General features: G+C 42.9%; 2 protein-coding genes across 9 annotated transcripts in view; one reads left to right on the forward strand and one right to left on the reverse strand.

Annotated features, from left to right (window-relative positions):
* The window catches only part of WAC (WW domain containing adaptor with coiled-coil), a 58,554-nt gene extending 57,039 nt beyond the window's left edge, over positions 1 to 1,515 (reverse strand). For 3 of the 4 annotated variants that reach the window (XM_032113051.1, XM_032112872.1, XM_032112788.1), the window contains exons 1-2: positions 1,299 to 1,515; positions 1,136 to 1,172 (exon numbers count right to left, since the gene is read on the reverse strand). In XM_032113051.1, the coding sequence (XP_031968942.1) occupies positions 1,136 to 1,172; positions 1,299 to 1,339 (78 nt within the window). In that variant the 5' untranslated portion in view covers positions 1,340 to 1,515. The remainder of the gene's footprint in view (positions 1 to 1,135; positions 1,173 to 1,298) is intronic. The other variant, XM_032112960.1, reaches the window with a different exon arrangement.
* LOC116446938 (Sjoegren syndrome nuclear autoantigen 1 homolog) lies at positions 1,117 to 21,198 on the forward strand. 5 transcript variants are annotated; one of them, XM_032115538.1, is made up of 3 exons: positions 1,880 to 2,122; positions 3,127 to 3,555; positions 18,496 to 21,198. In XM_032115538.1, the coding sequence occupies exon 2, from the start codon at positions 3,168 to 3,170 to the stop codon at positions 3,510 to 3,512; it is 345 nt and encodes a 114-aa protein (XP_031971429.1). In that variant the 5' UTR covers positions 1,880 to 2,122; positions 3,127 to 3,167; the 3' UTR covers positions 3,513 to 3,555; positions 18,496 to 21,198. The 5 variants fall into 5 exon arrangements, with proteins under 5 accessions (XP_031971701.1, XP_031971429.1, XP_031971347.1 ...); XM_032115810.1 differs by lacking the exons at positions 1,880 to 2,122; positions 18,496 to 21,198 and adding an exon at positions 1,117 to 1,138 and having other exon boundaries at positions 3,127 to 7,693; XM_032115456.1 differs by lacking the exon at positions 18,496 to 21,198 and having other exon boundaries at positions 3,127 to 7,693.
* Positions 21,199 to 25,243: the final 4,045 nt, after the last annotated feature.

A 25,243-nucleotide genomic window follows, 5' to 3' on the forward strand; every position in this document is an offset into this window, starting at 1 on the left:
CTGATGGTACTACACACTTTCTGCAGTAAATTGGGCCACAGTTCTTCTACACTCTGGGAGAAGAGTAAGTCTCCATTTGTTATTCGGAATACAAACTTAAAGTTACACTGCATCAGTGTAAACCTTGAATATGTCCTCCATACTCTAGTAAAGACCATTCCCATTTCACCATTACCTTGCACCCTTGGTGATGTTTTTTTCAGTACTAACATCCTTGTCACAGATGTAATTAAAGACAAAAGAATTCTAGGGGCCAAAACATGTAATGTGACAATTAATTTTGAAGTCTTTACAGAAATTACATGTTCTGCCTCACTCTGACCTGCTTGGTTTTGCAGTGTGAACTCCTGAAGGCAAGTGTTTACATTTACGTGAAACTGTCACTGACAGGTGCCTTGGACTGCTGTACTGCACTTCAGTGATTCAATATACACAGAAATGCAGTAGAACAGTTCAATTCAGAGCCTATGGAGGAGCAGTATTCACAACATACAGCTTTCCACAGACTCAAACCTCGACCATGGGGTTTTTTCAGTAGACACAGCAAAGAAAGCACACTATCCACCTTACAGAAACTGAGGCTGTTGTCAGTAGCTCAAGGATTTGATTGTTTCTGAACATGCCTAGCAGCTGGCAACTGCAGAAATTAAGCTTCAATCACAACTCCAAGTTTGGTCAGGGTCTAAAACCCGTGCCCCGCTCAGGTTACAGCCCACAGCAGCAGTTTTGGGGAGAATAAAGGACTTTGGGGAGGGGGTGGGGGCGTGGAAGAACAAGACTCCTTTTGTTTTTAGAAAAAAAACATTCACCGCCCCTGGGTCTCCACTCCACCGTGGCTGACCCCGGCTCCCTCGCCCGCCCCTCGCACCCTCCCCGACTCCCAGGCCTGAGCCCCGCACGGGTCGTACTAGGCCGCTCCTGCTCGCCCCGGCTCCGTAGGCCTCGGCCGAGCATCGGGGCCCCGTTCCCTGCGCCAGTGCCGCCGCCGCCTCCCCGCCCCGCGGCTCCGGGTCCAGAGCGCCGCCAGGGGCCGGACCGGGGCGGCCGCGGCACCGCGGCCTGCGGCGGCCGCCGGAGCCTCCGCTGGAGTAGCTCCCCCCCGCCTCCCCTGCTCCTCCTCCCGGCCCGGCGGTACCTGGTAGGGCTGCGAGTCCCCCCTGCGGTCGTGACAGCTGAGGAGAGAGCGAAAGAAAGAGAGAGAGGCGTTAGCGAGCGCCCGTTACCGGCCCCGCGGCCGGGCCGAACATGGCGGAGGGGGGGGGGGGGGCGGCCCCGCGGGGCCAGGGGGGTGAATTTACCCATCACTGAGTCTCTGCTGTTTCCTCGCATACATTACCATCAATGCCCGGCCTGTGTGTGTGAGGGTGAGGGGACCAGGAGGGCACGGCCGCGGCCGGGCCACAGGCGCCGAGGGGGGAGGCGGGGGCGGCAGCGCTCCGGGGGCAGGGGCGGGGGAAGGGGGCGGCTCGGGCAGCTCGGCTGGAGCGGCGCTCACGGGCCCATCGCCTCGAGAGGGGAGACGCCGGCAGCTCGGCCCCGCGCGCGCTGAGACACACCGGGAGCACCGACTCGGCCACCGCCTCCCCCCGCCGCGCCCGCCGCCGCCGCTGCTCCAACTACATCCGGGGAACTCAGGCGACGCCGCGCTCGGTCAACGTCGGCTCTTTCCGGCTCTTTCCGACGCGCTCCGTCCCCTCTGTCCCCTTTGCTCTCGGGCGACTCTGCCTTCGGTAAATATCGGCTGCCTCCGCCGAGCCCGACGCCCCTCAGTCCCTCCCTTCGGCAAACATCGGCTACCTCCGCCGAGCACGACGCCCTTCAGTCCCTCCCTTCGGCAAACATCGGCTCCTTCCGTAACGCTCAGCCCTCCCTGCTCCTCCCGCCTCGGCCCACTCTCCCGACCGCTACCTGTCTTCGGAAAACATCGCGGTTTTCCGGAGAGACGTTTCCGCACGGCCGTCAGGGCGGCGCCGCGTTCGGAAGATCTCGGGTGTTTCCGTGACCCTTCACGGGCCGGCGCGGCCGTTGACGGGCGCACGGGGCCGGTTGGCCGAGGGCAGCGTGGCCTCGGTGGCAGAGCTGCTCCCTCGGTGCGATCCCGAACTGCGATCCTGCCAGGCAGGTGGGGGCAACAGAGGGAATTGCGGGGGCGGTGGGAGATACGAATGGGAAGGTCTCCTCTTACCTACCCCCTCCTCCCCTTCCGCCCGGGCACTCGATGTACAGGCAGGAGCCATTTTGTGCGCGGCGCGTGTTCCGCAGGGCCGCGCTCGGCGGCGAGGAGGGTGTTAAAATGTCCCTGGGGCGGCGGCCGCGCGGGTCGGGCCTTGGCCCCGGTGTGTCCCCGGGGGGGGTGTGAGCGGCGGGCGAGGGGCTCGTCGTGGCTCCGGCACAGGCGTTCCCGGTCACCCCAGTATTTGGGGAGCTCCGGGTGCTCGGTATGTCGGGAAGGTTCTCCGCTGTTGTCAGTGCCTGCTGAGCCCCTCAGGGTGGTGCCCGGTGACAGGACGAGGAGTGATGGCTATAAACTAAAACACAAGAAGTTTCACCTCAGCATGAGGAAGAACTTCCTCGTGTTGAGGGTGGAAAAGCACTGGAATAGGCTGCCCGGGAAGGGCGTGAAGTGTGCTTCTGTGGAGACATTCGGAACCCACTTAGATGCGTTCCTGTATCACCTGCTCTAGGTGACCCTGCTTTGCCAGGGGGTTGGACTGGGTGATCTCTAGAAGTCCCTTCCAACCCGAAGAATTCTGTGATTCTGTAATTCTTGCTCTTTTCTGAGCAAGCAGGCCCTTGAAGTTTGACGTACAAAGCATCCTGTATTCAGGATTGTATAAAAGTACTGTAAAACATATCATGAATACTTTGATACCATTGCCATGACCGTGTCATAGGAGCCAGCAGTTTTCAGTAAAGGTTTAAGAGCAGATGCCAGATTTTGCCTTGTCCCCCTCCTGAAAAGGGAAGAGATGCGGCACATCTCAGAGTGGGCATGTTAACCTTAAATAGAGAACCTTGCCCCGTGGCTCCATCTGTGCTAGTGAAGCATTATTCATGTTAACACTCTTACAATTTTTTTTTCTGTTTCTTTGTTTGTTTGTTTGTTTTCCTTTAATTGGAGTGCAGAAGGCCGTTGCTGAAAGGGGACTTCAGGGAGTGAGTGCAGGATGACTCAGCAGGGAGCTGTTCTTCAGGGTTACAATAATGAGCTAGTGAAATGCATTGAAGATTTATGTATGCAAAAAGAAGAACTGAACAAACAAATCCGGCAAGCAGAAGAGGAAAAGAATAAACTCCAGCATGAAATTCAAGTTCTCAGTGAACAGTTGGAATGTGTATGTGAAAACCTGGCCCAAAAGGTGGCTTCACGGAATGAGCTTGATAAAATACTCGCTGAAACTGAAGCTGCTTACATGAAGATTTTGGATAGCTCTAGAACTTTACTTAATGTCCTGAAGAAGGAAGTGGGAAGCTTAAAGCATTCACCAGATCTGAAAACCAATGTAACGTGAAACAGTCAAATGTTTGGACTCTCCAGTTCTAAAATTCCACTAGGTGAGAAACGTGGTCAGCCACGGAACCTTACAGCCACAGTATAAGCAGACAGGGATTTTCTTCCAGTCTTTCTGTATGTTACATTATTTTCAAATGCACTAGAAAATAGATTAAATAAAGTTGCTGTTTTGCTTAAAAAATGTACTTAATTGAACACTATAAAACTTAGCAAAATAGGTTGTTGAGTCAAATGTGACACTGTCAGTTTTGACATTAGGATATTTCAAGACATAAAAAAAGACGTTTTATTGGTTGACTTCAGATGTCTACTGGTAAATTATTCTTTGAAAACGAGTGGATACAAGTCAGATGCTACTTCTTTTCACTTTCTAAATGCTTAGGCTTTACTGTTGGGACCAAGTAGAAATGAGCTATTTAGCTTCCTGTCGGAGCTTGGAGTTCTGTCTGATGCATGCACAAAGACAACCCCTGTTTACAATAATTGTCTCTTTGAATAATAGAGGGATAAGGTGAGAAATCAGGACTAACGCAGGGCATGGAGGCTTAAAATTTAACACTGTATGTGGTTTCTGCATCTTTTGAAGCTATTCTCCAAAGCCTTGTTCAGAAAGGAGATGTGCTGCAGTGAAAGGTTTGGTGCAAGTGCACAGACAGCTACACCATGAATGCTTGGACCAGTAATTCATTTGGGGCTATGAAAAATGTGTCAGTAGTGACTAGAAGTCCTGAAAAAAACACTGGGATCCTGTTAAAAATACTGAGGTAAATACAAGACCAAAGAAGATAGTCCTGGCTAAAAGCCAGTAATACAATTTTTGGAAGCCTTTTTAGTGCCTTTTAGCTCAATACTGATCTTTTAAATAATTGTAATAAGATTGTAGAGAATAGTGAACATCCTGGAATGATGTGAAATAAATACAAATGAAAGGTGAAAGAGAAAATGAGAAGTGGTTTGCAGCTATCAGACATTCTTACAGAGGACATTAAAATAGAACTTAGAGATCAGGGATGACATAACAGCATGGCATAGATTTCAATTTAATGCTTTTTTTTATTTTTACTGAACCTCTCTGTTTGTGCGTGTGTACATACACGTGCATTTTGTCACACTCTTTCACGTGTTACAGCAGTAACTTTTTAAGCTGTGTCTTCTTGTCAAATCTTCATTCAATACCAATTAATTAAATCAAAAGAAGTCTAGTTGTAATCTCCTTACTTGATAATGGTGTGTCTCTCAGGTGCATGCATAGAGGGTATGGAGATGTGAATAGTTTTGGTAATAGCTCTTCATCAGTAATAGGAAGCAAATTTTATGTTCTTCTGGTTGCCATGCTACATCAGGGATCAGTGTGACTGAGATAAACACAGTTTACTTGTATGGCACTTGCAGGGGCTTCCCTCTGGGGAATTTCTAGTGGGTAATGCTGAGGTGATAAAATTACATCATCTCAGGGGTGCTGCTGTAGTAGTACTGCAGCACTCAGGACCACCTTGTTTATGTTAAAGTGAAACACAAAAATTTTGCTGTTTTTAGTAGCAAAAGAGTGGTTTATTTGACTGGACATTTTATGACATTCTGTCTTCCCTTAGACTGGTAGTAGTAACTGATATACAGCAAAATAGGAAGACTCAGGAAAAGCGTTAACTAAAGAGCAAGAACTTGGAGTTGCAAATGTAAACTGCTTCTTACTAGCTGCAATGGAACTCGAAACTGTCTGAAAAAAATTTGTATCATAGAAAGCTCATTTATAGAGAACAGTACAGTTAATTTCTAGTATTGGTCTCACACAATAATTACAGGTTTGTTTGCCTTAGAATAATCATAAATAATGCCTCTTGTTCTACTGAAGCTGATAAAACTAAAGAAGTTTTAAGAGAAGCCTTATGAGACTTTGAAGAAATCTACTTCCAGACGTTATTATGTAGCTATTACAGTGTCAAAACTAAATAACTGGAGATGCTTTAATTTCTGTTTTTACAAAACTAAGGGAAAAATGTAACTTTTGGCTAGTATTTACACACACACTGGAGCCTCCCAGTTTTCCAAAAAAAGTTGAAATGTTGCTAGAATTCCACTCAGTGATCCCAATCTAAAATTTCCATTTAAAGTCACACTTAAAGGTGGAGAGAAATAATATATCTCTAGGGCTTGCCTATTTTTAGAATAACTCTGAAGTGTGGCAGTCATTGTGCACCCGTAGAGTTGCTACTCAGTAATGCTTACCATTATATTCTACATTGACCCAAATGAACCCTTTTATTGAAGTGATAAACCTTTTTCACTGCTTTTCCAGACACTATAAATCTTGACATAAATAGCTTTTGTTAAACAACTTCACTTTGTTCAGAAGATAGGCAAACTAAGTTGGTCCACAGTATTGCTGGAAGAGGAAATGATAATTTGCAGATAGTAGCTCTGCAGGGATGGCCTGAAACAGAAAGTTTACCTTAAATAAGGCAAGTCATACTTACTCCTAACTTAATTTTTATATTAAATTTGCATGACTCAATGAGTTCGACCTGATGCTTTACTGCAGTGCTTACAGTCTAGGAGCCTTAATGACAAAAGTTGGGTTCCTAATCTAAACTGCTGTGTTCGGTGTTTTGTATCTTATTTCGTATGTGGGGAGGCAACAGTTTTTGAACCTTCCACCTGTGCCTGATTCAAAGATTTAGTGAAATGCATCTAGAGCATTGGTCTAAAGTCCTGAATTTATGTAAAGGCACCTCTACCTGGTTTCCAAGTAACAGAACGTAACTGCAAGGTATCTGGTGATTCTCTGCTTTTATAGCAACACTTCTTGAATATGTACCCAGCACTTAAAACACTAGTGAGCAACAGTTTTTTCAAAACATTTGACTGTTGACTCCTTGCAAGTAAACTGTAGAGAGTTTGGCAGTTACTAAAGAAACTGCTTGTGGGTGGTATGTTGAAGTAATTTTCTGTGTGGAAGTGATTATAGGAACCACTGAGTGAAGTCACTTATGCCAGCAGCCATTCACATCCCATTACTGTCTCTTTTCAGTGGTGCTTACCCTGCAGCTTAGGTACCTCGTCCCCACATGCAGTTTCTGTTAATCACCTTACAGAAATGGAGGTGAGTGGATTGGGGGTTGGCTTTAATTTCAAGGGTAGGGAATAGAGAAGGTGTGGATGTGAAGTCCTGGTTTGGGAAGGCTGGAGCATGAGGGGGTATGATAGAGAGGTGGAGTTTCTCCTAATTTCTGTCTGCTTTAAGTGTACTTGTACTGAGCTACTGAGTTCTTGCTACCCAATAAATCAAATTTTAGAAATCATCTGAACTTCATCTGAAGCCAGGACTTTCTGCCCCTTCCTTTAAGTCCACTGACAGTCAGCAAATGAGGCAACCTATGTTTTGTTTTCTCTTTGCGTCTTTTATTTCTGTTCCAGCAGGAGGCTGTGGGTTCTAAGCCTCCTGTTTGCTGGGTAAGTGTGCTGCCAGGCTCACACAAGATGCAGTGGTGTTGTTTCCTGTCCTGGATGCTCTCCTATGAACAGTCCTCAGTGAACTGCTTGGGTTTTATAAAGAACCACAAGTTCTGTGTGTACCTGATGTACTCTGTATGTCAGATTGACCTTGGACAGTTTAGGCAGAGGGTTGGCAGGTTTTTGGCTCTTGGTGAATGCAAGAGATTGGTTTCCTTGGACTAGGAATTCTTCAGACCAGGAAGACTAGGCATCTTCAAATACCTAAAGAATTGTCCATTCAAACAATGAAGCAAGCTGTAGTCTGAACCCAGGTGACTGGATCTTGGATTCCTGTTTAAGAATTGAGTACAACTCCATCTAGCTCTTGGGGTACAAGTGTGTCCCACTCCAAATCGATAAAGTGGATTAAGCTAAACTGGAACAAGGTACTGGTAATTCTGCACCAAGAACATTCAGAAGATTGTTAGCCAGAGGATCAGATGTCTACAGTTAATTCATCATACAGATGAGTCTTGTGCAGAATATCTATTACTCCTTAGATGATTTTGCTTGTTAGAAGAGATTTGAGTGATAAGGTGTAGCTTGTGGCAGTTGCCTTGAGTAGATCCTAGATTCTTGGAGTTTTATGCAAGAAGTAGACAAAACAGTTATTTTTTTAATTTATTTTTTTAATTTCCTCCTTTTCAGGAATGAGCAAAGAAGTATTAATAAATGCTTTAATGTTGATTTGTTTGTGTGTGTGTGTTGGTGGTTTTTTTAACAGATGAATAGGCAAGTTTTCCTAAAATCACAGTGTGCTTTTACACAATGTATGTGTGTGTTTTTAAATATAGATGTATCTATTTTCTTTTTTCTCCTTTGGGTGAAGGATGGACTAGTGTTTGGTTTAATTTGTGCACCAATTGCTCTGTCAGTGTCTGTTGTTTTACTGGGGAGGAGTCAGGCACCATGGCCACTTCTTGGGTGTCTGTTCTATGCCTTTTTTAAACTTGGGATGGGTTTTTTGTTCTTTGCCCCTTAACTACTTATAAATCTGTCAGGGATTTTATTAAATGCCCCAGAGTAATCCTTGATGGTTGTCTGTCTTAGTTGGTTTCAGATGAAGTTTGGTTCACATCTAGCTGTAAAACCCAGCTAATTGCATGTTAGGTGTTCATAAAACATGGAGAGGTTCAAGCTTGCACAACAAGGAGCTATGTGGTCATTCATAGCTCTAGCTTGTGGGATTTGTGTGAAAAGCAGTTCAGTGTTGTAGTCTGTGTTTACAAAAATAAGATTTTAGTAGAATTTGGGCTAGTAGAACACTTTGATTTTATAGTCGTTTCAAAAGTAGCTTCACAAGATCTTGTGGGGTGGAACAATTTGCAGGGTTTTTTGTCTGTTTGTGCAAGACTATGGATATGCTTCAGTAACTACTACAGAAAATTTGTAAATTTTAATACAAACTTGGGTGTCTTACTTAGCAGCGGGATGGAAAATAACAGTGTAAAATCTTTGCATTTTGATTATAGCACACCCATTGTTTGTGACACGATGCAAAGCTGATAATATTTGTAAGTATGCTTAATTTGAATGTCACAAATGGCAAAATGTTACTTTTAGAACAGGATTCATGCATATTAGAAGAAAACAAGCAACTGTAGACAGAGATCACATTCAAGAAGAGGCATTTGAAAAAAGTCCTGTCAGTCTTGCTCTGGAGGTGGGATTGACTGTGATTCTACTGACTGTGGTGGGAGCTTGTTTCTCTCACATCTCACTTAGGGCCTGTGAAGTTTCATGGGGTGGCTTCTCCTCTCAGCCTTACCAGCACTCCTGTACAGAGAGCGTGTACTTGGTCCTGAAGGATTTAGAACAGTGTTGAGTGTTCTTATTTACTATCTTGTGTGAAGTAGACACACAGCTTCCTGGCCAGCCTAAATCAAGACGACAGGAGTGTTAGAAACTATAAAACAAAGTAAGAGGCTGAACAATTTGTAACACTTACTTTGAAAAATGTTTGAAATTACGATACCTAACAGACTGATCACAGAGCATTTTAAAGTTAAATCTTCATAGGTGTTATTTTTTGAGCTTCATATGCATAGGTTCTCTTGCTTCAGTCAGAGCTCCCATAATTGGCTTGAGGTTTTCCATTAATAACGGGCTATATGGGAACACTTATAGAAAATTATTTATGTCATAGTCTGTGACAAATTGTAATTTACATTTTTTTAAAAACCATATAGTTGATTTAGTTGAACATAGTAAAAAGTATATTCTTTCATATTTCTTTCCTAAAGGCTGTCAAATCTCCCTGTCTGTATTCGGAATTAGATCAAAGTATTTGTAGTATTTTCTTTTTGTTGTTACATGATTATTAACAAGTTCATACAACTTGGATACTCATTCTGATTGGGAATGTCTGTCAATTCCTGTCACAAAATCCTCTTCATATTCCGCAAGCTTACACTTTTTTAAAGCCTCTTTTTCCTTATACAGTAAGAGCACTTTAAGTTGAATATCAGCATGAGAGAATTTTGGTTTTTGAATGTTTTTGTAATATAGTTAGTATTTAGGGCTGAATCATACACCGTCAAGTGTTTAAAACAAAAAACTGGCAGTAATTCTTACATGGTTATGCAGCTGTTCAATAACAGAAATCCTACTATGCATTTGTGCTGCTCACTGCCTCATAGTAAGTGAGATTAATTGCTGTAACTCATGCGCCCAAGGTGCTTTTTGTTAAATACTGGTTCTTCCTCAAGTATTGTTGCTAGCATGGGTGGAATGGATACTCCTTCCAGGGGAACATGGGGCAAAAGAGGAGCTGCCTTTTTAGTAGAGATCACCGTCTGTGGAAAGAGAGGGGCATCCGTGTTAGCCTTGTCCATGGTAAAGTGATGTGAGACAATTAGAACAAAGTGGTTAGAATGGTCATAATTCTCTGTTATAAGGTTCACTGAAGCAAGCTGATAAAAAGAAAACCAGTCCATGCTGTCAGTCACAAGGAATGTAATACCCAATTGCAGCCAGGTTATCTTTAAGTGCAGGAGCTCAGGTGCAGCTGGGGGCAGTGTAACTGCCGCAGTACTGGGCTCAGTGCGGGTTGCTTTGCCCTGCCAAGAAGCAGTTGACCCTGTGGATACCTTTATGAAATCTGATACGCTCTGGAGTCACTGGACTTGTTAGAAAAGTGTGACCTCTTCCTGTTCTTGAAACTCGGAATTCTGTGTCTTAGTGACACGTGACTTAGTGACATGACTCTATGAGAAGGATATTTATTTAAAATCCTGTTCTGTTTAGTGGTTTTCCTCTGAAACCTAAGGTGTTCTTGCTTTAGATTCAGGTTGTTCAAGTTCAAATACATGTGACCTAAAATACAGATGCCCAAGTTCCACTGAAGCCCACAAGCCTGTAAGTTGTTGTTATTCAATGTGTAGTACTCCAGGTTCCTGGTCAAATGCAGACTTAATCCTACAGTTAAGTTGTGAACCTTGTGGCTCTTCTTAGTTTAAATGATTCGTGTGAAGCGTTGTTTGCTCAGTTTGGAATGTACTTTCGGTTTTTTGTTTGTTTTTTAATGAAGTATTCCATTGAGTCCTCCCGTGGCACTCTGCCATACACATTCATGGTGTGCATGTGAGAATGTTTTCTTTGGGAATGTCAGAAGAAAACTACCTGTACAGCAGCAATTTAACTGAAACAAGATTTAAACATGGTTAAAAACCATGTTTTTAACTGAAACATGGTTTTATGCTGTGCTTGTTTTTAAAAGTGTTTAAAAATGACACATATATAAATATGTATATTTATATAGGATATATAAACAAGTGCTTCCAATGAACCAATCACATAGTACCTTACAGAGAATGTTAATACCTTTATCCCCCTTGATTGACAGTGACACTCAGTAGTAATCTGCCCCAAATCAGGGACAGATCCGGGAATGGAGGCTTTGCTTTTTCAGCCTCACTTGAATGCTCTGACTTGGACTGGTTCCCAAGGATTCATGTCCCGTTTGGTGTTTTGACATAAACAGACAGGATTATGCATTCTCAACCTGTGTGTTGGGGGAAGGGATAGATATAACTGATTAGAGGCATACCTTTTTGCTGTTACTTACTCCACATTGCACAAAGCATGATGATGATGTTTAAATGTGTTCATCCTTTCTCCATGAATAGAGCCAGCATGACAAAGTATCCCAACTCCTGAGCAGCCACTCTTAACTTTCCAGACCTGCTCTCTCCAAGCCCCTGCTTTGGGACCTGACTGTAAGAAGTGGGGCAGAGGTACAGAAAGAGCTTTTAATGATAGTTGCTAATTAATTACCTTTCAAAGCCTAGCCTTTTTCAGATAACTTGCCTTTATAGACCCTATTGTTTTATCAGGCTGCTTATTACCTTATACTAGTCCATGTAAGACCACCAGATTTTTTAGACATGGAGGCTTCTTGATGTTTAAAGGTAGTGGGAGGTCTGAATTTTAGTCCATCTGTTACATACAGAACACATATAATACCAGCAGGCTGTGAGGCAACCGTATTCTACCACAGGTTGTTTTGGGTTAATGGATTGAAGTAGTATGGAAAGTGAGGAACTCTAGGTATCTGGATGGATGGGGCTCTTCTATAGTGAAAAGAAGCTGGCTCTATGAATTCAGAGTAAGAACTACTTTAACCTAACTTTAACAGGTGGCACCTGACAGCAATATTCGTATATTCGTATATCATGTATATATATATACACATACTGACACATACGTTAAAATATATATATAAATATATATATATATATAAAAATATACTCAGCATTTTAATAAATACAGAGAGTTCTTGGTAGAAAGCTGTTTAATACTTCAGTATTATCTGCCATTAGAAAAGACAATTTAAACAGGTTGGACATTAACAACTCACATGAGGTCGTGTATCCTGTTTTATCAGTAGCCCCCACAGTCTTGCTTCCACATAAGCCATCATTTGTAGCACCATCCTCATCTTCTCCTGCAACAGCTTCTGTTGCCTCTATTTCCTAGCTCCTTGCTTACCATGTTTTTAGTTATCCCAAGCTGTTGACCAGAAACATGCTGCTCTTCTGATATGTGGTGTGTCAGTGATACTTTCAGTATCTTGATACTGTCCAGACATGTTCTGGCACACTTGGGAAAATCGTTTACAAAACTAAACAGATTTCATTCAGTTCGATAGTGCCCCTAAAGTTATGGCTGGATAGGGTGCTAATATTATATTCTAGAGAAAACAGATGCCTGATCTGAGTTTCATCCCAAAAAAAGGGTGGGATGGGAAAAACCCGTCCTAAAAAGACTTGTAGGTCAAAGGGATGGAGGGATGGATGGATGGATGGATGGATGGATGGATGGATGGATGGAAATGTGATTTTCCTGATATACTATGGAGATTAAAGAACAGAAGTTTATTTTCTCATTGAGGATAAATGCTGACTTTGCTTATAATCTTCTTAATAGACCAGATAAAGGTCTATATGAGGTGCTGTAATTTAATTAATAATTAATGCTGTAATTTAATTAATTCAGAGTGATGTGAGTTTGTTCCAGAAATGTTCACTCTGTGTTTGAGAAAAGATTATAACTTGAAACTAGAAAGAGGAAAAGAAATAAGAGTGCTGGATCTTGCAGATAATGATCTCATCGAGGAAGCTGTTATAGGTCACTTGTGTCTTCTTCAAAGCTCTGAGTGTGACCTGTGTTGCAAAATAATAAATATGTGCTAAGACAGAGTGGAGTATGGCACAGTAAGGCTACTTGTAAAAAGTTATGTCAGGGCATTGTATGTATTCAGCAATTTTCTTTGCAATCCTGCTCTATTTTACAAACTAATCTATTTCCCACTAAGGTGTGCTAGAGATAAACACTGCAAATACCTTTGTGTGCAGAGAGGAAGGAGAGGCAATTAAAAGTCTGCATGCTGTGAAATCTCTGAGTACCAACAATGTCTGCACAGACCTTTACCATGTTTTAGGGAACAATTGGTTTTCCTACTTTCTGGGGTGACTGAACACAAACAGTTGTTGAAAGAGGACAGTAGCTCAGTTATTTGCACACTGGCTAAAATCCTGCTGGTTTGCATAAAGGTTTCTAATTTTATTTACTGATAGCAAAGTCTTGGTGACAAAATGGCTCCTTCAGATCAGATGCTGTTTTATTAAAGTGCATCATTTCATCTCTGACAAAGAAAGGGCAAACTTCTGATAATGCAGTGAAAGAACCTGGGGAAGGGCAGTATCTGGTATTGGTCTCCATCAAAGACAAGGAAAAGCACAAAAGGATAAAACTGCTGGCCATGGTCTGAATCAAACGGGGTTGCCTCCGAGAGTAGAATTGAGAGGGCTTTTCTTTCTTTTAACTTGCTCCCTCCTACATCATTACTGGGCTGAGTAAGAAAAGAATTTTCTTTTGAATACGTGGGATAATTTGCTTCAAGAAACGCTAGTTCCACATGGGAGGCAGCTAAAGCTGCCCCATGGGATCTTTTATTTTTTTTCTTCAAAAAATTTTCATAATGCAAATTCTAAAAGCAAGCAGCCATTGTAAGGAAAAGAGAAGCAACAAAATGTTGTGTTTGCTTGTCATTGCAGACCTTTTATACTTCAGTAACTTTATTCCTATGTGGAGTTTCTTGGCTGCAAGTACTGCTTGTCCAAAACATGGATTTTTGGTCTCAGATCTGTTCAGTGTAAAATTCCTTTTTTATTTTAGATAAGCTTAATAAAGCAGTATACATTGTTACTTCTGTTGTATGTGTACTATATAGATATTACATATTACTTATATAAGTATGTTGTTACTTAGGTATGAAATTTATCTATAACTCTTAGGTAAAGGTTCTTTTCCATGGCTTACTATGCCATGTATTATTACATGTCATCACACTGATGTTGCTGGAGTGAGGCTTGGTTCTCAGACATTAAGATAACCTTTGAACTTAGATTAGCTGTTAAGCATTTTATAGTTTCAGGTGTTGGCAAACTCAGAAGCAACCAAACATTGGGAAATGTAACTTGACTTCGTGGATTTAAATGAAAACTTGCGTATTGCCTTACATGAAACTTGCCTTTGTTTCAAATAACTTCTGCATCTGGTTGTGCGCAGCCAAATGTTTTAAAGAGGCATCAAAAGCCATAGAACCATTTAAATTGGAAAGAACCTCCCAGATGGTCAAGTCCAGCCATTAACCCAGAGCTGTCAAGCTCACCAGTAGACCATGTCCCTAAGTGCCACATCTTTCAAATAAATAATAGCTGCTTGTGCTACTTGATGCTACCTCTGCTACATTGGGATTGTTACATTGAGAAGCTATAATGTGACTTGTAGCTAAAATTATCTCATTAGCATGAGCACAAATTCCCTTAAACTAACTAAAGTACTTGTGCAGTGTTACTGGATTTCAAAATGTAAACTTCTGATTCTAGTGCTGCAGCCTGTATAAGAGCAAAGAAGGTGACAAAAAATAATTTAAAAATTCTGGAATGAGTTTTGCGATATTAATTAGAATTTAATAGGTACCTAAGGATTTTATGCCACAAGACTCACTGAAAGTTAGGGGGTTTTGTGCTCTGCTTGCTGTTGCTCTGGTTTTTAAGATTCAGGATTCTTCATGCATTTCTCAAAGGCCTGGCTCCTGAAATCAAGGCATTTTCTTTGTCCTTCTTCCCTCTACCCTCTGAAGTTACATTTCTGCTTCTTGTAAAGAAAAGGCTGAAAGCACAAAAGCAAGTAGAAAGGCTCAGAAATGCAAATACAAATAATTCTAAATATTTTTCATGATTTAACAACAGTCTCACACTTTGTGCTTGGCCTGATGTGTGTCATTTTCAGTGCCTGAAGCTGGTCATGGTCAAAGTCCTTTTGAAAATTTCACACCATGTTATACTTCAATCATATCAGATGCAATGATGGCTTTAAGAAAGGCACTCATAATCCATGTCTGTAGGACATAACTGGCTTTCTGTATATTTAAATTCCTCTCTTAGTACCTTTAGCAACTACACCCAGCTTTCCACAGTCATTATGGGTTACTCAGAACTGTCAGGGAAGCCACTTTTAGTCCAGCCTCAACGTGATCTGCAGGTGACAGGGAACAAGGTCTGGTTTGGAGACAATTCTGGAGCTTCCAGGCCGGCAGAAGCTGGAAGCCGTATGGGATGGCAGGGGGAGGAGGGCTGCTGACTCTGGGAGAGTGCATGCAGCAGCAATGAAGAAGACATGGTCTGTCTTCTGCCAGAAGTACCGACCTCACATGATGCTTCCCAGAATCAGGAATGTTAGAGGAACCAGCAATTTCAGGGCTGAAAGAGGCTCCAGGGGATCTCCTAACATCACAGTGTATTTGTCCCCTGGATAATACAAGCAAATACACGAAAGGTAAATGGGTTTGTAGTCCTTGCAGAGTACTACAACAAAAAGGGGTTTGTAGTACTTGCAGAGCTTGCTTTGGAGTCTGAAAGGCCAAAAATATGATCACGTATTTTCAACATGTATCTGAAGACTGAAGATGGGATTTAGAAATGGAACAATTTATCAGACTGAAGCTAAAGATAGACGTATGCTGTATAAAGGGCAGGATGAAGACATTTCAATAAAACTAACTCTGAACAAGAGAGAATAAGCAGCTGACAACATCCAGAGGAATTTTTCCGAGAGGAGAACATCAGAAGAACTGCCAGAATTGTCTAATTTTTGGATTTTTTTTTGTTAACATACAAATTTAGTATCTAACGTGAAGAAAAATTTATCACAATAGAAATAATTAAATCCTCTCCAAAATTAACATGAATTTTTATGCCATTCCACAATTATTTTTGACAAATGCTTTTAATTTGGCCCAAACAATAGCAAGGAGGCTTTGTGGTGTCATAATATGCAATCTAGACCTGAATGATTTGTTTCAGTCATCATAAAGAGGGGACAATAGAGGAAACATGACAAAAATACAGACAACGAGTAGGGCTGCACATAATTTTGACTCTCCTATTTTTATAATCTCTTTGTGGTTTGCATAAAGCCTCGGCTCCCAGATTCATGTAGTAAATAATCTAAGATTTCATTACACAAAAACAAGTTTCTAATTTCTGCGATTGCAAAAAAAAAGCTTATACAAAGCAAGAAAAGGAACCAAAATACAACTTTTTTAGAAATAAAAAATAAAATCCACCTTTACTCTAAAAAAATCCAAAGGTGTAAAGACTTGATGCTGATATTAGAACTCAGGTCAGTATTTATAGTGCATTGGTTGCTCGGACAGATATTGCAAAGCCTTGTATCCCTCCCTTTTTCTTTCCTTAGCAACATTCTCTCACAGCCTGGAAAATAACATGCCTCTGCCCTCTGTTTTATGTGCTTTTTCCTTCAGCAGATGCTGCTGAGCTCAGCGTCTGATTTCAGTTCTGATCTGGAGTAACTCCAGGGGCGTGCACGAAGCCATCTCACTTCTTCCCTCCTAACGGCCTGGTGGCAGGGAGGGGACTCAAGACTATTGTTCTCCCTCCCTGTGTCCCTCCTGTAGCAGCAGCCAACATTGTTCCTTTTTATTTACTTCCCCATCTCTGTAAACCAGCAGGGCTCGAAGCAGAGGGATGCAGCTCTCCTCATTAGAGTAATTAGGCTGATTTATGAGATAGTGGCACAGTGAAGGAGAGCTTTCCTAATACAGTGTTCCCCACAGGAGGCTGGGCACTCACCCAGCTGCTGGCACGGCAGTGCTGGGCCTCCCCGCCAGCTCGGACTGGAGGGCCCCTATCTCTTTGACCTTTAATATCAGTGAAAATGGACAAATACATGCAATAAACACTTTTTCCTTCACATTATATTCTTCACAAGTTGTATGTTCCAAGTTAGAAGTCTAATTAAAATAGAGGAGAGGGATCCTTCCTTTAACTAAGTGGAAATTTTGGTTTATAAAGTACTCCTCAAGCAGGTTTGCTGTGTCACTGGAACAGCAAGAGCTGGTAGGGCTTTGTTCCTCTCCTGCTCTGTGGAAGTTTTGCATTACTTTTAAGAAAGGCCTATGTATGATGAGTTAGGAAATTTCCTTCTTCTAGGGAAAATATTATGAATATCCTTTGAATATACTTGGTATCTTCATGGCAAAACATAGTGTATCATAGGGAAGTCCTGCTGAACTTTGGAAGTCCCATTTAAAATGTACATAGGCCTATTTAAAAATACATTTAAGCTTTTAAAAAATGTATTATACAAGCAAACAAAAAAATAAGATATCATTTACAATTCTGCCTGTTGTGTTTCTGCCAGGCAGCAGGATCAAACTTGCAAAACTTGCCAGCTGCCTGCACTTCCCAGTGCAATATTTGTGGTCACCTTTATGAAAGAAATGTACCCATCACTTGTCCTCACTAACCAGATGGTATTTGTAGTGCCTGAAGGGCAATAAAATAATTTTGTAATCACCCCCCAAGTCTACAAGAGTATATTTTGTCCAGGAGCAGATTGATGGTGCTAGAGGCATGTTCAGTAGCCTCTCACATTGCAAACTCTGTGAAAATTCTTAATGAACCCAGGGAACTGCTGGTAGAAGCAAGCCAGAGAAGTGAAAGCAATAAAAGAATGAAGAGTATGTTACCAACCAACATGAAAAATCTTACTGCAATTGTAAACGCCTCAAAATGCCTCATAGCACCCACAGGAAAAAACACATAAGCATCCAACATTTTCTGCCACCATCACGTTGTCTCAAACACTCTCAATATACTCTCCACTGGAACATTTGCCTCTGTCTTTTGCATACACAGAAAAGCAGTGCAAGCCCCAGTTTCATTCATCCCATTCCCTCATGCAAAGCCTCAGTGTATTTTTGGCTGACACAAAGTTGATTCATGAGGACATATACCCTCCTTTTACAGACTTGCATTCCAGAAACTGAGCAAAAACATTCCTCTTCATTTTGTAAGATAGGAGAGAGATGGGGAGGGCAACCCCTGAGACCTTTACAGCTGGAAGAAAAAAACTTTGGTGCTTATTGATACCTTATTAGTCTGTGTTCACCACGAAACAGCATCTAAAAATGTGTCCAAACCAACAAGCTCAGAGGTCACTGTTTTGATAGGTAAATATGCAGCCTGAATTTTTGTGCATCCAGACACAGTGATTTCTCTGATGGATATGGGGCATTCCCATGGGAGGAGCTCATGGTGTTGCTGTGTGCAAGGGCAATCCGTGGGGAAGAGACAGAGCTATAAAATGGAGAAATGGTTAAAACACTGTGCAGTGTGCCTCTCTCCTAAACAATCATACTGTACTCGATTTCCTTCTCAGAATTGCTGCCTTGGGGAGGTAACGAATTACCATTGCCATAAATCGTAATCAAGATCAGATGTGCAAAGGAAAAGGCCTTGCTCAAATATCAAAAGGGTCTTAAACTGCCAAAACAGAGCAAGAGAGAGAAATCCTGAGCAAATCAGAGATGTAATTTATGACTGACCTTCATTTTAACTGGGAAATGTGTGCTCTTGAATGGCAATGCTCCCATGAATGCATGTTTTGTTTTGTTTCAGCTTATTGGGAATCCTTGCTGCAGCAGTATTGATCAAGCTCTCAAACAATGAGCCAGGGACAAGGAATCACATATGCATTCCAGAAACATTTTTCTGCACTGAACCTGTCTCAGCAGTGACAGTGCCTGGCTTTGTCATCCCCTCTGCCACAGCACTGCCTTCTGCGGCTCGCTTCTTTATATTTGCATCATTGCTTGTCCAAATGACTCCACATTTTCTGCATTCTCATAACCCAGTTGTCCGGGAAAAAAAATGAAGTAACAACTCTTCAAGGGGATTTTTGCTGCCACAGGAGCAGTTGATGCTTGGATGAGCTCTCAGCCATTCAGAGTCCAAGCAGTACAAGAAAAAACAGACATATTAAGTCTTTGCAGTCAAATACAAAATCATAGCACCACAGTGCCTCAGCTTCCCATGTGCTGCCTCCCTTTCTGAATTTCACAGGGTAACATTTGGGGACCCACTGTGCTTCAAAAAAGTTAGTTTAAAATCTAGTTCCAAACTTGTCTTTGCAATGGACCCATAGTGCACACCAAACATTGGGGAAATTCAGATTCACATTTCCATCTGTAATCTTTATTTCATGGCCTAATTCCAGCCATAGTTTAAAACAAAGATGCTTTGCTGCTGTTAGCTGAAGTACTGTACTGGGTTCCCTTGGCTTCCCATCAGATATGCTGTTTTAAAGCAAATACTCGTTTACATCATCTCAGAATTACACTCTGAATTCTTTTTAAATTCCAGTTAAACATTTTGATGAGAAAGTATATTTTCTAAATTCTACCTTATGTGTATGAAACTAACTTAACAACAGATAGGTTTGATGGCTGATTTAAACAAAGTGATCTTTTAAATGGAGCTTTTTCAGGTAAACCCCCCTTTGGAGTTAATTGGATGGGAGTATTTGGGTTATTTTTCATCACTGCAAGATGTTTTTCTGCCACACAAAATATGTCCATTTTCAGTAAATACAGAGACGTCTGCAACAAATTAACTTCGGAGTTTTGGAAACACAGATGGTATTTGTTGCACTTTCCCAAAGGGCTACATTTGCTCTACAGAAAGCAGAGATTTTAGCTATTCTGTTATTTTTAGGAGTTTGTTCATCCCCATCATTTCCACTTCACTCAGAAGAGATAAAATCTGCTTTGCCGTTTATCTGCTACCAAGCAGGCAGATTAAACAATTCATTTTGTCACTCGCGCTGTGTTTCTGCCGCCTCAGGCATTTAATTCTAAAACTCAGTATGTCTGTAAGGGGAGCCATGGAGATTCTGTGCTCGACAGGGAAGTCTCAGCAGCATTCGGTACATCCCGGGTAGGCAGAAATCCCGCCGGCGCTGTGTCTTTGTGCGCTTTGGCCCTGCCCGGGCAGCTCGCCGGGACCGCCAGGAGGGGGCGGTCCTGGATTTGGGAAAATAAGAGTGAAGCATTTCATAGCAGCCTTTGCAGGAGCTCATGTTCATGACTGTATACATTTTTGGAATTTTCACCCCCATCATGATGTAAGACATTTAATTTAGGACACTCCCTGGAGGGCAGAATTCCTGCGACCTTTAGACAGAACGGGCAATGGAAGGACAGAGCGTGCAGCAGGGCCTGCATCCCTCCCACCTAATCACGGGCATCCAAGGGAGAGGGCTCACTGGGAAGCCAGCTTGTCTTTGCTTCCCTCTAGAGTCGATGGATAGACCTGGCTCCTCCGATGAGCGATTCAGCACACACAGCTGTCAAAAGCACCACTCAGTTCATCATCCCTTGCTCCCAGGGGAAAAAGATTCAGACTTTGCAGGCAATAAAACACAACATGTTTTTTTGTATATCCTTCATTGTGATGCTTAAGTCATTCAAAGTGAATACTGTGAAGTAAATCACTGCTTTTTCACTTACCATGTTAGAACACACACAAGATGGCTTAAAGATGTAACTTGCCAGTGACCACCTGTTAAGAACAGAAATACTCTTGTGGCAGAGCTGTCACTGATTGACTGATAAAATATGCAAATGAAACCAGGGAGGAATTCAGAAACCTCTCAAGTGACAAATTCTTACTGAAAGTAAGATCAAATTCTTCTCTCCTGAATGACACATTTGATTTAACAGTGTTTATAATAAGCAAGTGGTGAGTTTGAGAGAAATATGGGGGCAGAGCAGGACACTGCTCCTGCTTGGCAGAGCAGCAGGATTTCCCTCTGTGCCCTGCAGATTCCTTTGACGTCTGGGATTCCTCTGCCCTTCCTGATTTGACACTTTCCTTGCTGTTTTTGGGATCAGAGAAAACACATGTTAAATGTTAATCTTTTACAACTCAGTTCCTGTAGTACTGCATATGGCTTTAGGATCACTCATGGCCATAATCCTAAAGGTGTTCAGCAGCGCAGTGAAATTGGTCTCTACTGCACAGGAACTTTTAAAGTCCTGATGGGTGCCTACCTGCCTGTGAAGGCACCTGAAGTCCTTTCACAGTCTGGTCCTTTAGTCACTAGCTGTTTCATTCCTCCAGCTGACTGATGACAGTGAAAAAGCAGGATTCAAATCAAGTTTTAAACCTGTAGACAGCCTGACTGCAGTATCTTGTATTGCTCAAAGTATGGTCTTTTTCCATGGGTCCACTTTTTTTTCATTTGAGATTTTTCTAACTGTTATGTCTTGTATTCTTTTGTTATTTCTCCTACTGAACAAATAAAGAGAATAGCTGTGCTAACTTAAAGCCATCCTTAGTGACATGTTCTCTGGCCTCCTCAAGGAGCTGCATGGCATCCCTGAAATCCTTATCAACAAGTCAGGGATGCAATGCAGTAATCTGCATGGATCAGAGAGAGAATGAGCTATCCCCAGAGCTGGTCCCACAATCAACATCTCCCACTTGCTCCCCTGGGAAGCTACACAGCAGTGGCTGTGAGAATGGCTGCAAGAACACAACCTACAGCTTCCAGTCGGCAAGAACAGGGGCAGATCATCAGAGGGTAAACACAAAACTGAGCCAGTTCAGAAATACTGTATTGGTGGAGCCTACACTGCGGATTTGGCTACAAGCACCATTGGGGGATCACACCAGAGGAGAGGAACTCATGGGCGAAGGGTCACTGCACAGAAACAGTCAGTCTGGACTTGCATGCAAGTCCCAACTTGCACAGAATTCCAGACTTGCTGCATCTGTCCTCTGGCTACCAAGATGGTGAGTTCATGGTTCCACATGGTTGCTGTCAAGGCCTCACAAGGGTTTGCACAGCAGTCTTTTTGCAGGTTCAGCCTTTATTCCTACAGGCAGCACAGCTCCAGGGGGAAGAGGAGCTTCCGAGACATTCTCAGAAGCTTGATCGCTTAATGCTGTGGCCTCTTTGGAATGATTGATGTTCACACAAAACTGAGCACTGCTGTCCTTTGTGGAGATGTAAATTTCAAACCCTTGTTCACTTGCCAGAGAGCTGTTCCTTCATATTGCATGTGACCCACAGTAGCACATACAGACAAACTTTCTTCTCAAGGCAACTGGCAAGCAGTGCTACATCCTCATTCTGTTGTCACTGACCTGTCCAGTTGGATCTTACACTTGTAAAACACCTTTACAGAAATTTGCAGCTAAGCCACAAACTTCCATCTCTGCTGTATCTTGCTTGCAAAACTGGATGGGTCTTCTGATGTGTTGCTCAGCAGTGTGTGGTATATCAGGTAACAGAGTGAACTGCTCAGCAGAAAGGGGCTGTGCATGCTTCGACCTCAGGCAGCTCCCGTACGTCCCTGATGTAGCACATGGATTCTCTGCCCAAAGGCATCCCATGTCCCAAGGCCTCATCTCTTGCGGCCTCAGATCTCATTGTGTCCCACTGCAGAATAAACTGAAGCACTGCTGGTGTAGATGTGACCCTTAAGGTGGTTGGTTTCTTGTCTGACACTCACCTAGTGGTTAAGGTAAGTGTGTGTTTGCCACCAGAAGCAAGAAAAGCATTGTCATTTTGCACTTGGGCAAAATGACAATGGGAATTCAAAGAGGAAGCAGTCAGTATTTGCTCGTAACCTCTGCAGAGATTATTTTCTCTTTGTTGCCTAAATCAGGAAAATCTATTACCGTAGTTAGGAAAGGGAAATATTTCTTTCTGTTTCTAAGCATGTGAATCAGACTCCCCACTGGCAAAAGATGCCCAGCACATTGTGTTCAGTGATGTGTAGAGCCTGCAACTGTACACTGCACCAGGAGCAAAATGTGTGGCAGTACAGGAATCTGGGAAAGAGCCTAGCAGGACAGGAACCTGGGCTAGCTAAGCCCCAGATGGATCCTGCTTTGTGTAAGCCTTTGTTTTCTTTCAAAAAAAAGGTAAATTACACCAGTATTTCATTTCCTTTTTTTTACCAACAAGAAGTTTGGTGTTTTCAGGATGTGGCCAACTTCTGATGAATAATGTTTTGATGATGAATGCAACCATTTGGGAACTGATAGAGATGGATAGAGAGAGGGGGATGTGTCTTCCAGTGGCAGGTATGGTGTCATACCCTACTCCTTTCCAGGGAAGCAGGGGAATGTGGGTCTAAACAGAACAAAAATTCACTTCAGTGACTTGTCAGGACTGCCCGTGTTTCCTGGCTGGTTATGAAAGCTCTTGTGGCTCAAGTGTAGCCACACTGGAATAGCATTTGATGGAGCTCCAGCCTGTTAATGTCAAATGAGCTCAAGATAAATGTCAGCTCATGACAAGTACAAGTATTTAATTTACTTCTTAACTTTGAAGCTAGTGGAAAAGACCTTCAAGGGATATTGGCAATTACCAAATTTCTGTTAAAAGTGTTTTACTTCTACAGCAGCATCTCTGAAGAAGCACCAATTGAAAGGGAGTTTTTTCTTTTCTTCTGATCACTTCTGAGTATTTATGAGTCTTTCCACTCCCACTGTTTCCACCTTATTTTTTTCTTTTTTTTGTTCTTGTGGTACAGGTCCATGACTCCACTATCATCAGATGGTCACAGCAGACCAGGCATCCAGCCCTGAGCTTTGGCATGCAGTAGAGGACAACAGAGGGAAGTTGTTACAGCTGAGGCCAGAACTACCCAGTCTTGTTTGCAGTGGTAGAGAGGACTCAGGCACACTACTTGGGTGGCAGGACAATCTCAGTGGGAGAGGTCCAAGAAAAAGTTCTACATGCCTGAAGCAAACCCTGGGAGAAATTGTGATGCCTCAGCCCAAGAGACCAATCACAAAAAGCTTGTTTATGTGCCTGAGTTTATGGGTACCTAGGCATCATTTGTATCCAAACTTCTATTGCCACACTTGTCCAGAGATGCAGCCACCTTGTCAAACTGAGCAGCTCCATGCTTTCTTCCCACCTAAGACAGCAGCAACTGTGACAACTTTCACTTCAACACACGTAGCTTTGCATAACAGCCTAGAGGCTGGGACTTTTGCTCTGGAAATAAGCCATCACTTTAACTCCCTTCTCAACTGAAAAAAAACCTAAGTCAACAGTTCCAATGACTATAAGTCAGTAGGATACAAAATTAGGTGGGAAGAGAACAAAGTCCTCTTTTTGAAACTACGTCAGTGCAAGTCCAAGAGTGACATGGCTAGGAGGATAGGAAATGTAATGAAGCCATTCTGTAGTCCATAAATTAGGAATTTAGCTAAGTGTAATCTCAAAGCAAAAGAGGTGTGTTAGTCACTGAGATGGCAGTGTAATCTCAAGGCAAAAGGGGTATGGGAACTAGTCCCATAAAAATATATAAAGTTTCCAGCAACCAGAATTCACCAACTCCTGACCTGAGTTTATTTTTCACTGACTGCATCCCCATCCTGTTGCTTGTGGGCTCTGCTTGCAGTCTATTGTAGCAGTTTCAAGAACAGTTAATGAAAATTTTCAGGTTACTAAAAACAAAGGCTGAGGCCAGATGTAAAATGAGCAAATAGATTTTCTAGGTTACAATCGATCTTCATTTGCAACTCTCAAATCTTAAAAATAAAATGCCTGAGAACTTATCTCCAGAAAAACATTATTAAGGAGGACAAATCTAAATGGCTTGTTATGGGGAAAATACTTAAAACGTCCTTCATGGATGTTTCTCTGGATCTCTGGAACCTGGATGGTGTATTTCTTCCAAAAAAAGACTTTCTCAATGAGAAATCCTCTCCCAACCTGTACGTTCATGGCAGCATGTGTTGGGTTGACCCTGAGTTGATGGACAGTCTTTAAGACCAATTACGCTTCTCACAATTTACATATTTAAACCGCACAGAAAGGCGGGACTTCCCCTTTTGGTCGGAGCTCGCCTGCTGGAAGGTGGGGGGGCTCCGAGCCTCCCGGCCCCGCTGGGCCGGGCCGGGGCCACTGCCCCTTTCCCCCTTTCTCAGCACCACGGCACGGACCCTGGGTCGCTGGGGGGGACTGTCCCAGAGCCGCAGGCAGCTAAAACCAGCCATGGACTGCTCACAGCTAAACCCATCCAGCGCAGCTTCTGGGGACAGGCGGGTCCCTCTCCTCTCCATGCGGAGCCGGCGGAGCCAGCGGGAGCCGGCAGAGCCTCCTGTCTGCAGCCAGCACACTTCGTGCTGAACTGAAGAGGACACCGTGCAGCCAGCAGCACAGAGGGAGCGAGGCTTTCCCCACCGTCAAGCCCGAACAAGAACACCCTTCAACGTGGAGGCTTCAGAGTCAGAGAGAAAGGGAAGTGAGTCACGTGGGACGGAGCTGGAAACGGCGACAGGAGAGAAGAGGGCGGTGCCGCGATTCTGGCGCGCAGCTTAAAAGAAACCTTCTTGCATG

Source organism: Corvus moneduloides, chromosome 1 (genome assembly GCF_009650955.1).
Source record: "Corvus moneduloides isolate bCorMon1 chromosome 1, bCorMon1.pri, whole genome shotgun sequence".
NCBI classification, from domain to species: domain Eukaryota; kingdom Metazoa; phylum Chordata; class Aves; order Passeriformes; family Corvidae; genus Corvus; species Corvus moneduloides.

Excerpts from the sequence above, each read along its gene's own strand:
- LOC116446938 (XM_032115810.1), top strand. The coding sequence starts at position 3,168 with ATGACTCAGCAGGGAGCTGTTCTTCAGGGTTACAATAATGAGCTAGTG.